Source organism: Ursus americanus, chromosome 1, assembly GCF_024610735.1.
Source record: "Ursus americanus isolate L20-20 chromosome 1, mUrsAme1.1.p, whole genome shotgun sequence".
NCBI lineage: Eukaryota > Metazoa > Chordata > Mammalia > Carnivora > Ursidae > Ursus > Ursus americanus.
In genome coordinates, this window is record NC_142127.1 from 90,166,364 (window position 1) to 90,178,856 (window position 12,493).

General features: G+C 54.8%; 1 protein-coding gene across 4 annotated transcripts in view; it reads left to right on the forward strand.

Annotated features, from left to right (window-relative positions):
• The window catches only part of STK11IP (serine/threonine kinase 11 interacting protein), a 38,103-nt gene extending 33,167 nt beyond the window's left edge, over positions 1-4,936 (forward strand). For all 4 annotated transcript variants that reach the window (XM_087863856.1, XM_087863861.1, XM_087863869.1 and 1 more), the window contains 8 exons: positions 768-998; positions 1,092-1,195; positions 2,198-2,295; positions 2,391-2,569; positions 2,805-2,886; positions 3,079-3,149; positions 3,668-3,915; positions 4,542-4,936. In XM_087863856.1, coding sequence (XP_087719982.1) covers positions 768-998; positions 1,092-1,195; positions 2,198-2,295; positions 2,391-2,569; positions 2,805-2,886; positions 3,079-3,149; positions 3,668-3,915; positions 4,542-4,691 — 1,163 coding nt within the window. In that variant the 3' untranslated portion in view covers positions 4,692-4,936. The remainder of the gene's footprint in view (positions 1-767; positions 999-1,091; positions 1,196-2,197; positions 2,296-2,390; positions 2,570-2,804; positions 2,887-3,078; positions 3,150-3,667; positions 3,916-4,541) is intronic.
• The last annotated feature ends 7,557 nt before the right edge of the window (positions 4,937-12,493 follow it).

The window sequence follows — 12,493 nt, forward strand, 5'->3', positions numbered from 1 at the left end:
TGCGGAGCAGAGACCAAGAGCCGATGCTCAACCCACTGAGCCACCCAGGCTCCCCCCGCGTGTGTCATTTTTTGGGTTCTTGCTTTCCTCATTTGCCACTTGGGCTCCAGAGAGTTTTGATTCTCTTGTCAAAGGACCCAGCATATGCCCACTGTAGCTGATCGAAGAGTGTTTTCTCTCTCGCTGCTAATCCCCGACCTGGATCCTTTACCTGATTCGTTAACCCATCCTGACGACCTTACAGGACAGGCACTGTCATCACTCCTTATTACAGAGGAGGAACCAGAATCAGAGAGCTTAGGTGACTTGTCATAATTGCTTAGATGACAGCCATTAGGTGACGGATCCTGGAGTTGGACCCAGACCTGGCACCTTGCCTTCCTGATCCGTTGATCCGTGGCTTTCAGTCGTGGCTGGGGCAGCTTCCGAGCACATGACAGCCCCAGGGTGTGGGAGGGGACCAGAGCAGGGTCTGGCAGAGTTTGGTCCTCTCTGAGAAGGCCTGAAATAAGAAGGTGGGGTATATTTTGAGGAGGTTGTGGGCCGTGGGGCTGGGTTTGCTCCTTCCTCACTGGGATGGAGAGTGGTTGGTTAACTGGCCTGCCCAGGAAGTGGGGGGGGGGGTGTTGGGACTGGTGGGGAGAGTAGGAAGCTAGAGATGAGTCGGGCAAAGTGAGTCCGAGGGGGGTGGGGAGCATGATGAGCGTGGAGGGGGATTATGGCATTGTGGGGGGGTTCACGGGGACTGTGCTCATCCTTCCTTCCAGAATCTCCTGCCGTGTGTCCAAACTGTGGTAGTGATCATGTGGTTCTCCTGGCTCGGTCCCTGGGAACCACCCACAGGGAGCATAGACAGGACGAACCATCGCCAGCTCCCTTGCAGACGGCCAGCACTGTCCATGACCCTCCTGACCACAGTGACCACAGCGGCAGGCCTGATGGGGCCCCATCTCCGGTGCCGGGCTTCCGAGATCGTCATAGCTGGAGTCTCAGTCCCTGTGAGTAGAGGTGAAATGAGACCAAGGTGATGTTTGGGGGGGTGAGAGCGCGGTGGTGGGAAGGGCAGGCTGACGGCCACTGCTCGCCCGCAGCCCCCGAGCGCCACGGCCTCCGCTCTGTGGACCACCGACTCCGGCTCTTCCTGGATGTCGAGGTGTTCGCCGACGCGCAGGAGGAGTTCCAGTGCTGCATCAAGGTCTGTGCCAGCTTGGGGCTACCCTGTGTCCCTCGCCGGCCAGAGTGCCCGCTGTGTCCCCCGCAGCCAGCGGTGTCAGCATGGGGGCTCCGGAAGCACCGGGTCAGGCGGCCGGTTTCAGCTCCCGCGGTCGCTCTCAGTGTGGCTGTGGACACGGTCCTCGATGTTGAAGCCTGTCGCTGGCACTGCCACAGGGATAGCGATGCCCGCCTCATGGAGTGTGGTAGCGTCGGTGAGCGCCAGGGTCGGAAAGCTGCCGAGCACAGCACCTGGCGCTCAGACGGGGCCTCCTGTCACTGCTCTAAGTACACAGTGTTACTGGTCCCTCTGCGAGCACCTAGCATGTGCAAGACGCTAGGATTTAGAGTCAATCAGTCTTGCCATCTGTCTTATATTCTGGTGTGAGAAACCCGACAACTGTGACATAGGAAAGTGCTGGAATCCAGCTGAGGCATCGGATCCAGCCTGAGTGATGGAGCCTCCCCGTCTTGGAGAGCCGATCTAAGATCTGATCCAGGTCTTGAAGGATGAGTGCTCGAGGAGGGGCCAGGATGATCTGGGGAAAGGAAGCAGCGCCTGTGTCAGGGGCCTGAGAGGGACTAGCTAGTGGGGAAAAACTTGCTCTTGGGGCAGCAGGGGGGCAGCAGGGACAGGGGCCCTGGGAGGAGTCTGAGGAGGCAGGCAGGGGCCAGTTCAGGGGCAGCCTCAAGTGTCTGCCGGGGAGTTTGGACCTGATCCCAAGGGCCGCGGGAGCCCTGGAGGCAGGGGCGTGGCAGTTGGTTTTGTTTTATGGTAGTCCGGCAGAGTGTGGAGGGTGGGTCGAAGGGGGCACGCTGCCAGGTAGGGAAACCCGCTGAGCCTGCCTGCGTGTCAGGGTGCAGGGGGTGGTGGGCGAGGCTGGACGCATGAGTGGTGGGGAGGGTCTGCCACGGTGACTCCGCTCTCAGCCGGGCAGCCGCCTCCCTCATCCCCTCTTTCTCATCGCCTTCCTCTTCCCCTTAGGTGCCACTGGTGTTGGCCGGCCACCCTGGGGAGTCTGTGTGTCTTGTGGTGGTGTCTGACCGCAGGCTCTATGTGCTGAAAGTGACAGGGGAAATATGGTGAGCGGGTGGGGCTGCCAGGGACGGGGCAGGGCTCCCTGTGGGTCTCAATGGCACTCACTCTTTGCCCCCACTCTGGCCCTCCCTCTCCACAGTGGGCCTCCAGCTAGCTGGCTGCAGCCAACCCTGGCCATTCCCCTGCACGACCTGAGTGGCATCGAGCTGGGGCTGGCAGGACAGAGTCTGCGGCTGGAGTGGGCTGCTGGCGCAGGCAGCTGCGTCCTGCTGCCCCGAGATGCCAAGCATTGCCGGGCCTTTCTAGATGAGCTCACTGGTGAGAGAGGGAAGAGGGAGGGAAGGGGGGTATGGGGAGGGCGGGTGGGGGCCGAGGGCTCACAGCAGCCCGCGTCTGGCAGCCACGGTGGAGACAGACAGGTAATGGGACTCATCCCTTATGGAGGTTTCTGAAATCTAGAAATCAGGAGAGTGGAAGGCCTTGAGAGGTGGAGAGGTTGGGATAGAAGAGTTGGAGTCTCTGAGGTTCCCTGTCCCTGGCTGGCTCTGTCCAGATGTCTTACAGGCTCTGCCCCCCAGCTGGAGGAGCAGTGTCCGTGCCAGAGAGGAGGAGGTGACCCCGAAGCACCACCTCTGGTGAGTGGATAGGAGGTCGAGGCCGCGGTTGGTGCCCAGACAGCCCCTCTCGGAGCTGGCCCCCTCCACAAGCCCCAGCCACGGGTGGCCCTGAGCGCCTGGGCCTGCCTGTCCTCATGCCCACGCCTCTCGCCCTGGCCCCTCCTCCCTGCCCGCTCGGTATTTCCTACGCCGACCACTCCTTCTCCCCAGGCCATTGCTGGAGAGAGACTGTTCCTCGGAGCCACCCCTGTTCTTCTACCTTCGGGTGTTCCTGGTGGAAGGTGAGGCATCTGTCCTCTGTCTTGCCCAGGCCCCTGGCGAGGCACCCCCATTGCCTGTCTGTGCCCTTGTAGCATTTTCAGTTTCTGGAATCTGGACTTCCTCTCACTCACAGGCACATCCGCGTGACAGCCTCGGTCTTCTGGCGTCTCTGGGTGGGGCCAGCAGGTTTCCTGGGTCCTCAGTCAGAGACCTTTGCTTTGGGGGACAGGCTTTGCGTGAAGTGGAGCTGGCTCTGGGTCTGCTCCCGCTCATCCCGTCAGAGGAGGCGGGGGATCTGTCTCACTGGGGTGGGTGTGGGCCACGTGCCCTTTGTCTTGGGCCTCAGAGGTTTTGGAGGCTTGAGATGCCTGGAGTTTGGAAAAAGGAGAGCCCTGGCCTCCAGGGGCACAGGCTGCCCCGTGACGACCTTGGCAGGGTGTGGTTCACCCCTCTCGAGTGGCACCGGGAGGCTGCCCTGGGCATCTGGGCTCCTGTGTGGCTTTCCACTCCAGGCCTCGCCCTGTCTCTTTCCGTCCAGGCCCTGCGACCTGCCCTGTGTCCCTGTTGATGACTCTGTCCACCCTGTACCTGTTAGAGGAAAACCCTGTAGGCTCCCAGGCAGAGCCCGCTCTTCCAGCAGCATCGGGCGAAGCCTCTGAGACGTCCCTGCCCTCTGGGCTGGGCCCTTCTGTGCGTGTCAGGGAGCAGTGGCCTCTCAGCAGCTTGAGCTCCGTGCTGCTTTATCGCACGGCCCCGGGGGACCTGCGGCTGGTCTTCTACGACGAGGTGTGTGAGCGTGTGGGGGGGGGCAGTGTGGAATTGCGATGGGCAGTTGTGGTGGAGGGAACATGGAGAAGTAGGGCATGAGGAGCTGGGGGGCTCATTGGGTTTGGGGGAGCAGCAGGTAGAGAGGGCGGCAGCTGTGGGCAGTGGAAGCCCGCAGACCTGGAGCCCAGCTGCTGTTGGCTGCGAGGCCTTCAGGGACGCACGGGCTGCTGCTTGGAGTTCGCTTCTGGTTGGGCCCCAGGTGCCAGCCCTCTGCTCTTCCCAGCCTCTGTGGGAGGACGTACTGTCATTAGGCCTTTTACAGATGGAGAAACTGAGGCTTGGGGGCATTAACCAGTTTGTCCGAGTTACAAGTGGTCGATCCAGGAATCGAACTCCAACCACTTCCTTGGAGTTGACTCCAGAACTTACGTTCTGGGAAACAGGGTGGATTAAAGAAACAAGATAATAAACGTGGAGGCCTTCTGTGGGGGGAGGGGAGTGCTTCAGTAAGTGTTCTGCTTAAAAAGCTCAAAGCCAGGGTCTTCTGTGGAGGGACGTAGGTTTGGGGAAGGAAGCAGGCCTTGAGGCATGGAGGGGTGGCGGGGCCTCCATGAGTCTCCCGTCACTACGACTTGCTCTGTCAGGTGTCCCGGCTGGAGAGCTTTTGGGCCCTTCGTGTTGTGTGTCCGGAGCAGCTGACGGCCCTGCTGGCCTGGATCCGGGAGCCCTGGGAGGAGCTGTTTTCCATCGGACTCCGGACTGTGACCCAAGAGACTCTAGACCTTGATCGGTGAGGCTTCCCGGCTGACCCCGCCCTGGCCTCGGGAGCCATGGCTGCGGAAGCTTTCCCCGACTCTGGCTGCAGACTTCTCCGGCCTGTGGGCGCTCGTCAGCGAGGCCCCAGATGACCCACGGCACAAGAGCGGGGTGAGAGAAGTCGCCTGGCCTGGTCTGGCCCAAGGGGACAGGCAACATGGTCAGTAGGAATGTTTCTCCTGCACTTTTTCTCAGGTATCAATAAAATTGTTTCCCTTCCCGATGCCATGAGGGGTCCTTCCGTGTGTCACTCAGGCGGCTTATTGCTTCATCTCTTCTAACAGAAACTGCCCCGCGCTTAGCCCTCCGTCCGTGGACAGCCCAAGCAGCCCTGTTGTCCCATGAGCCCTCATCTTCAAGAGCTCTACAATGGGGAGGGGGGACAGTTTTAGTGAAGGGCATTAGGAGCAGTGTAGAAACCATTTCCCTTACCACTGGGGGCTCCCGGGGGGAGGGGCCCTGGGTCTAACTCCATGTTTGGAATTAGGGAGGACAGTGAGCTGTCAGATGTTCCCTTCGCCTCCAGGGCACATGAAGACGGCCTTTTGGAAGCACTTGGCAGGTTAGTTGCCCAGATTTGTCTTGAATGGAGAAGGGAGGGGTTCCAGGGATCCTGTGGGTGCCTGGGGTGCGAGGAAGACAGCTGAGAGCGTGCCAGAGAGCTTGCCTGTCCATCGTTGCTGGCATGCAGCAGGAGGATGGTGTAAGCCTGGCCCCCAAGTGGGGATGTGACCACTTTAGACTCGAATCGATTGAATTGAAATCACTGATGAGGCTGAGTTGACTTGAATGTCACCAGATCAACTCCTCTGTTGGTTGGAAATGGGGGCTTGTTACAAGGATAAAGTTATGAAGAAAAAGGTCATTTTTGTATACCTGAATTTGGAGGACTGCCATGTCTCTGGAATTTCTGTTTACTATCATTGGAAAGGTCAACATAGGGCTTGGAAGGTGTGGACCTAGAGTGTAAAGGGGGTCTAGGGGCTACTCCTTCGACCCCCCCACTAGAAGGCCTTTGACTTAGAGTTCATGGGGGAGGGATATGCTCTGGAGATTTGGTCAGGCCTCACTGTAAAACTATTTTAGGGAAGTCCAAGGTGGGGCCTGGGGTTGGGGTGTTTTGTAGGCTAGAGAAGACTGAACTGGGCTCCTGGGGCCCAATTCCACCCTTGACCCAGCCAGCCCTCTGCAAACCCTGGGGCCCCAGAGAATGGAATCGTTTGGGAAATAATCAATGCACTGGAGGACACTCAGCCTCCTGCTCTAAAGGAGCAAAAGTACAATAGAGAAGCCCCTGGATCCTGAGGAGCGGAAAGAACTGTGGGGCCCTAGGAGGGAGAAGATTTTTTTTTTTTTTAAGATTTTATTTATTTGACAGAGATAGAGACAGCCAGCGAGAGAGGAAACACAAGCAGGGGGAGTGGGAGAGGAAGAAGCAGGCTCATAGCGGAGGAGCCTGATGTGGGGCTCGATCCCATAACGCTGGGATCACGCCCTGAGCCGAAGGCAGACGCTTAACCGCTGTGCCACCCAGGCGCCCCGGAGAAGATTTTGATATTGGTTAGAGCCCACTCCTTAGTTCTGCCTTTTCTTCCTTCCTCCCTCCCTTCCTCCCTTTTTCTTTTTCTCTTCCTCCCTCCCTCTCCCCCTTTCTTTCTAAGATTTTATTTGAGAGAAAGAGAGTGAGTGCACAACTTGGGGGAAGGGCAGAAGGAGAGGGACAAGCAGACTCCATGCTGAGTGGGAAGCCTGATGTGGGGCTTAGTCCCAAGACCCTGAGATCATGACCTGAGCCGAAGTCAGACGCTTAACCGACTGAGCCACCCAGGCGCCCCTGTTCTGCCTTTTCTGACCCTCATGTGGGTCAGCATTGTCCCTGTCTTGAAACATGCTTGTTACGTATTCGTAAGTATACTGAATGGATGGATTTATTTATTCCTTCACTGGACAGAGATCAATAGGACACAGGTCCCACTGCAGAGCCCACTAGAGTGTATGTCAGGGCAGGAGGGGTTTCTCCAGTGGCTCGTAACGTACCCCCAAGAAAGCAACTGCCTTCTCTGCGCCAGGACTGCCGAGAGGGGGTGGCGGTGCCAGCACTGAAGCCTGCCTTGAAGATTTATGGAGGCACACCTCTAAATAATGAGGAAGGTAATAATCCAACAGCTGTGGCTCAGTGAGCCCTTCCTACGGTCCACGCATTGTTTAAAGCATCTCATTTTCCCAAGTGTTTCTTACAGTCCTTTGATCACAACATCTAGAGCCACTTAGCTTAAGGAAAGAGCCCTGTGTATGGAAATGACCCAGACCGGGAAGGCTGGTGCTGAGGCCCCAGAGCCGGGGGAGGCTTCTCCCCTGTGTTGTGGAGCCAGATGGTCTCTCTCCCTCTCCCCCTCCCCTAGCAGGACCCTGGTCTGGTGGAGACGGAGAGTGGGGAGGCAGCGGTGTGCATCTCCGAACCAGCCAGTCGGGAAATGCTGGCTAGGGTGGCAGGGCCCTTGGTGACAGGCCGGCACAATGGTGGAGGGGCCCAGAAAGGACAGTGCAGAGGTTCAGAAAATAAGTTCACCTACTTCTGTTTGCTCAGAGCTGGCCTGAATTTTTAATTGAAGCAAATTATAACTTCCCAAAAATATTAGTCCACTTTCTTGGCGGTGCGCACCCCCCCTTCCCCATCAGCACGTTTGCACTGTCTGCAGACAAGCCAGGACTGGCCCTGAGAAAGGCCTTCCCCAGCCCCTGGCGCAGAGCTCCCTTTCAGAGAGGTCAGACCCATTTACAAGCGCTTCCCCGGAAGTCCCGTCAGGTCATGGTCCAGATGGGGCAGAATCACCCGCAGTCGTTCAAGGATGATTTGCCAAGCGGCGTGAGGCCAGAGCAGTGGAAGAGGAGTGTCCTCCATTTCTTTGTGCTTAAATTCTCTGCATTCGTCTTTGTTTTAACAGTGCAGCAAAGTCCTCTGCACCTTTCGTCCTAGGGATGCTCTTTCTTTGGAGCGCCCAGAAGACAGGTGCTGGTACTGGCCACCCAGGAAGCGGTCAAGGGTGAGGCCATTGCCACCCCTGGAAATGTCTGGCCTTTAGCTGTGCGTCTCACCAGGCGCCAGGACGCATCTGCTTCTGGCACCTGCCACACTGAGCGAACAGGGCCTCTTTGCTACTGATGCTTGTGCACGGCTGTCCGTTCTCCCAAACCCTGGACTGGCCCCCGAGATCGACTGGTCCATTCGGTCTGGCCTTTCCCCCCTTAACAAGTGCTTATTGATTGGCTGTCCAGCCTTGGGCTTGCTGGCGGTAGAGGCCTGAAGTGGTGGAGAGAAAGAATTCACTCCCACAAAACCGTCCATAACGGCACTCTGCCACGTTTTTGGTAGAAATAAGGTAGGACAGAATATACTCACGTATATTCTATCTGTATAAATGAATTCCAGGGGGACAAATTGGTGGTGGGGGAATGAAGATGAGAACAGGGCAGAAGGGGTCAGGGATAGTATTAAGGCTCTGTTACTTTTAATTTTAAAAATACTTCTAAACTCCCTAAATGCATTTTGATTCAAAAGTAATATTTAAAAATTTAGATGAGGTCTTAAGGGGTCAGTGGCCAAAACGGAACAATATATTTTTTAATTTATTTTTATTTTTTTATTCTTTCTTAAATTTTATTTTTTTAAACTCTACCCCCAATGTGGGGCTTGAACTCATGACCCCAAGATCCAGCCAAGCACCCCCTAAACTGAGTGGTCTAAATGTTGACTCCTGAGACTTTGGAAGGTGGGGTGTCGGTCAGCTTGAAGGCTCTTTCTTTCTCAACGGGAGAGGGTCCATCCTAGCTGATGAGTCCTTTCATGTGGAATGAATGAGGGGTGACATCCTTCCTCCTTTGCAGGGGTGCCACAGAGGCTCTGAGCAGACCCTCCCCGGACGGGTTAGCTGTGGTGGGCAGTGCAGCCCCAGTGCCGTGCTGTGCGTTGCCCGTCTCTGGGTGCCCGCAGGACTGTGTCCGTGTGCTCACCAGTCAGGGTGGTGTGGTGGTCACGCAGGAAAAGGCACAGCGATTTCCAGCCAAAAGGTCCACGTTTACGCCTTAGTTTCGCGGCTCGCTCGTTCACCAGGGGCCAGCGGCCCTTGCCGATCCGTGGCCCCTTCATCTGCAGCGAGGACGGGACTAATCAATGACTGAACTGTGCTGCGCGGCGGTGCCCGTGGCGGGCTGTGGGAGCCCTCAAGCTTTGAATCCGCGCTGGTTTGTGAAAACTGCCCCTGGGTTACTACAACCCACTTGGTTGCCTCTCGAAATGCCCTCTGTAAGCGGAAGAAGGAAGCCTGCGTCTCACTGCTCGTCTCTATGAGTGGCTATTTCCCTGGTGTGCCCCAGAGAGAGCCCCAGACGCTGCCGGCGATGTGAGCAAGCCTCGCCGTGCTGTTTCTTGGCCCGTTCTTTGTCACTTGATCCTCTTGGACTCGGTGACTTCTCTGTGCCCCGCAGAAACATTCCTCAGTTTATGAGTTACTATAATTACGCGCGCACTTGTCTTCAATTCCACGACATTGATTGAGCTCTTAAAATGGGCTCTGTGGTGAGAAGGTGGGAGGGTGGAACAGAAGGGTGAATCAGACCTGCTCCTGCTTTCAAGGAGCTGCTGGTCCAGCAAGGGAGGGGACAGCGGCGCCTCGGAGCTGGCTCGCGCAGGAGGGGTGAGACCACAGTAGAAGGATACCGTCACAGCCGCCGATGTGGGGCACCTACTTCGTGTCGCTCTTTGTACTGACCATCCCATGGACACTGTTGTGCTCAGTGCAAGCCTGAGGGAAAAGCATGATTTCTGTCTTACAGGTGCGGAAGCTGAGGCTCAGGTTAAGAGTCCCACCAAGCAGGTGCAGGATCGCACATTCAGGACCTCTCTCTCTTTCCTAAGTGGTATTTATTGCCTCTTAGACCTTCTAGACTGCCCACCCTGGTTCACCTTCAGTCATTGTATTTTATCTCCTTTTTTAAAAAAGATTTTATTTTATTTTTTAAAAGACTTTATTTATTTCTTCAAGAAAGAGCATGAGCGGCGAAGCGGGGCAGAGGGAGAAGTAGGCTCCCTGCCGAACAGGCAGCCCGACGCAGGGCTTGATCTCAGGACCCTGGGATTATGACCTGAGCCGAAGACAGATGTTCAACCAACTGAGCCACTCAGGTGCCCTTAAAGATTTTATTTTTTTAAAGTACTCTCTACATCCAATGTGAGGCTCGAACCCACAACCCTGAGATCAAGAGTTGCACACTCTGCCGACTGAGCCAACCAGGCGTCCCCACCCTCGGTCAGACCCTCAGTCTGTGCCCTCGTACCCTGGGTTCTAGCGATGCCACAAGCTACCAGAAGAACACCAGCTAGACCCTCAGCACTCAAATCTCCATGCCTGTTCTTTCCCGCCACGCAGCCAGTCCTGAGGTGCCTGGAAGGCTCTCCCTTGCCCCGTGTCCCCAACACACCCTTCCTCCCATGGCTGATTCTTTGGTATCCTTCAGGTCTTTGCTCCGTTGTCCCCTGTTTACCGAGCACGTCCTTAACTATGCCACCTGAATGTTCTCTGTAACTGGCACTCGGCCATATTTTGTAAGTGTTTGCAAGTTTACGTGTTGCTTGCTTGCTGACCATAACGTGCCCGAGGACAGGGATCGTGTCAGGTTTTTTCACTGATGAACAGAGCTGGTGAGCATGTGGGTTTCGGTTGACACACTTGGGTATGCATGAAATACTGCTTTACAACATTTTCAAAACCTTTTATTTCAAGCCCCCATCCCCTGAGGTTGGCAGGACTCACTGACCTCACTCTCCCCACCCCCCACATCTTGCGGGCATCTCCTGCTTTGCCGATGGGGTAAGACAAGGGGTCTGGGACAGCTTCTGGCCTCTCCCTGACTTCTGGCCAAGACCCTGCATGTCTTGCTAACCCTTTCTTTTTCCTCCTCTGCAAACCTCCCTAGGTGTCCTGAGACTTTGGCTCTGGGTGAACAAATGACAAACAGACTTGCGGGCTTCCGTCCTATCCATTCTCAAAAAACAACAAAATTGAAAGCAGGCTATCTGCTCGGTGGTTGGGGGAGCAGAGAGAAAGGACGTAGATTTATATGTCACAACGTCAGTCTAGCCACAAAGAGTCTGAGCACTCGAGCTGAAAGGTGGGCTCTGTAGGGGAGGGAGAACCTTCTGGGTTCTCAGGCAGTGCCCTCCTGAGATTGGATTTGTTTCAAATCTGAGTCCAGGTTTACTGAGGGACACTGGCTACGATGGAATAAACCACTGCCGGCCAACAGCAAGAGTAAATAAGACTGACATTTGTTGAGCATCGCTCTGTGCCCAGCACTGAACTGGTATTTTATTTTATTTTTATTTTAGCTTCCTAACTCCAGAGTTGGGGCTCCTTCTCAAGCTCTGTTATCTCTCTTGTAAAAATAAGGTCTTACTCACCATGAAGCCAGTCAGTAGCAAATGGCACTGGGTGCTCAGCTCTGGGGAGCAGGGAGGGGATATTTTTGGCCAGAGGGGATTCTTGGCGAGTCTAAACGGCAGCAGGGGGCTGAGCCCATGCCCTCCCACCTTCCAGAAACTTAAGTCTGCTGAGTGAGGATTACAAATGCAAAGACTGGTCCACTGGCCAAGGAGGGTCAGAATCTACCCTGGTGGAGGTAAAAGCTGTTCTGGGTCTCTCTGTCTCCTCGGAATTTGCAGGAGTAGTATCTCCAGTTTGGCTGGAAGACTAAATTGTCCTAAGTGTAAGGCAATTTCCACTTATTTTATGTGTGTACATTTTATCATTTTTCATATTCTAAGTTACCTGAGGTCTTTTCAGTACTCTCTTAGGTTTTTTTTTTTTTTTTTTTAAGATTTTATTATTTATTTGACAGAGAGAGAGAGAGCACAAGCAAGGGGAGTGACAGGCAGAGGGAGAGGGAGAAGCAGGCTCCCCATTGAGCAGAGAGCCCAATGTGGGGCTTGATCCCAGGGCCCTGGGATTGTGACCTGAGCTGAAGGCAGAGGCTTCATGGACAGAGTCACCCAGGCGCCTCTGTGTCTCTTAGATTTATAATAGTAGTGAAGGTGGTAACCAATTATTCAGCCTTTACTATGTGCCAGATTGTGTTAAGCACTTTACATGGACAAACTAATTTCATTATTTCAACAACCCCATTATTATTATTATTATTATTATTACCACTTTACAGATGGGGAATCTGAAGCCCAGAGAGGGCAAATAACCTGCTCAAGGTCATGTGATTGTCAGGCAGCAGAGCTGGACTATGAACTCAGACCACTAAGTCTCCTGCTTAACTGCTGCCCTGTACAGCCTCTAGTAGCAAAGACGCAATCTCCCTAAAAAATTCGTCTGGAAAGTTAGCAGTATATTTCAGTTTGTGCTCATGGCACAGAAAGTTCCACAGTTTCAGGAAGAGGCATCAGGACATGGTGTGGGGACTGGGGGGCACTGTCATGTTTGGGGATAAATATTACACACTAAACCAGAAGCCACTGGATTTAACTTAAAAAATTTGTTTTTTAATTTTTAAGTAATTTCTACACCCAACATGGGGCTCAAACTTACAACCCCAAGATCAAGAGAGATGTGCTTTACTGATGAGCTCACCTGGCGCCTCAGCCCTGGGCTCAATTCTTGGCCATGCTGCCTACAGAACCCCTTGAACTTTCTGAGCCTGTTTTCTCTTGCATGTCAAAGGGGATTAAGACATTCTACCTTAGAGGGTTGTTGTGAACTAATGAGATTGTGAATATCAA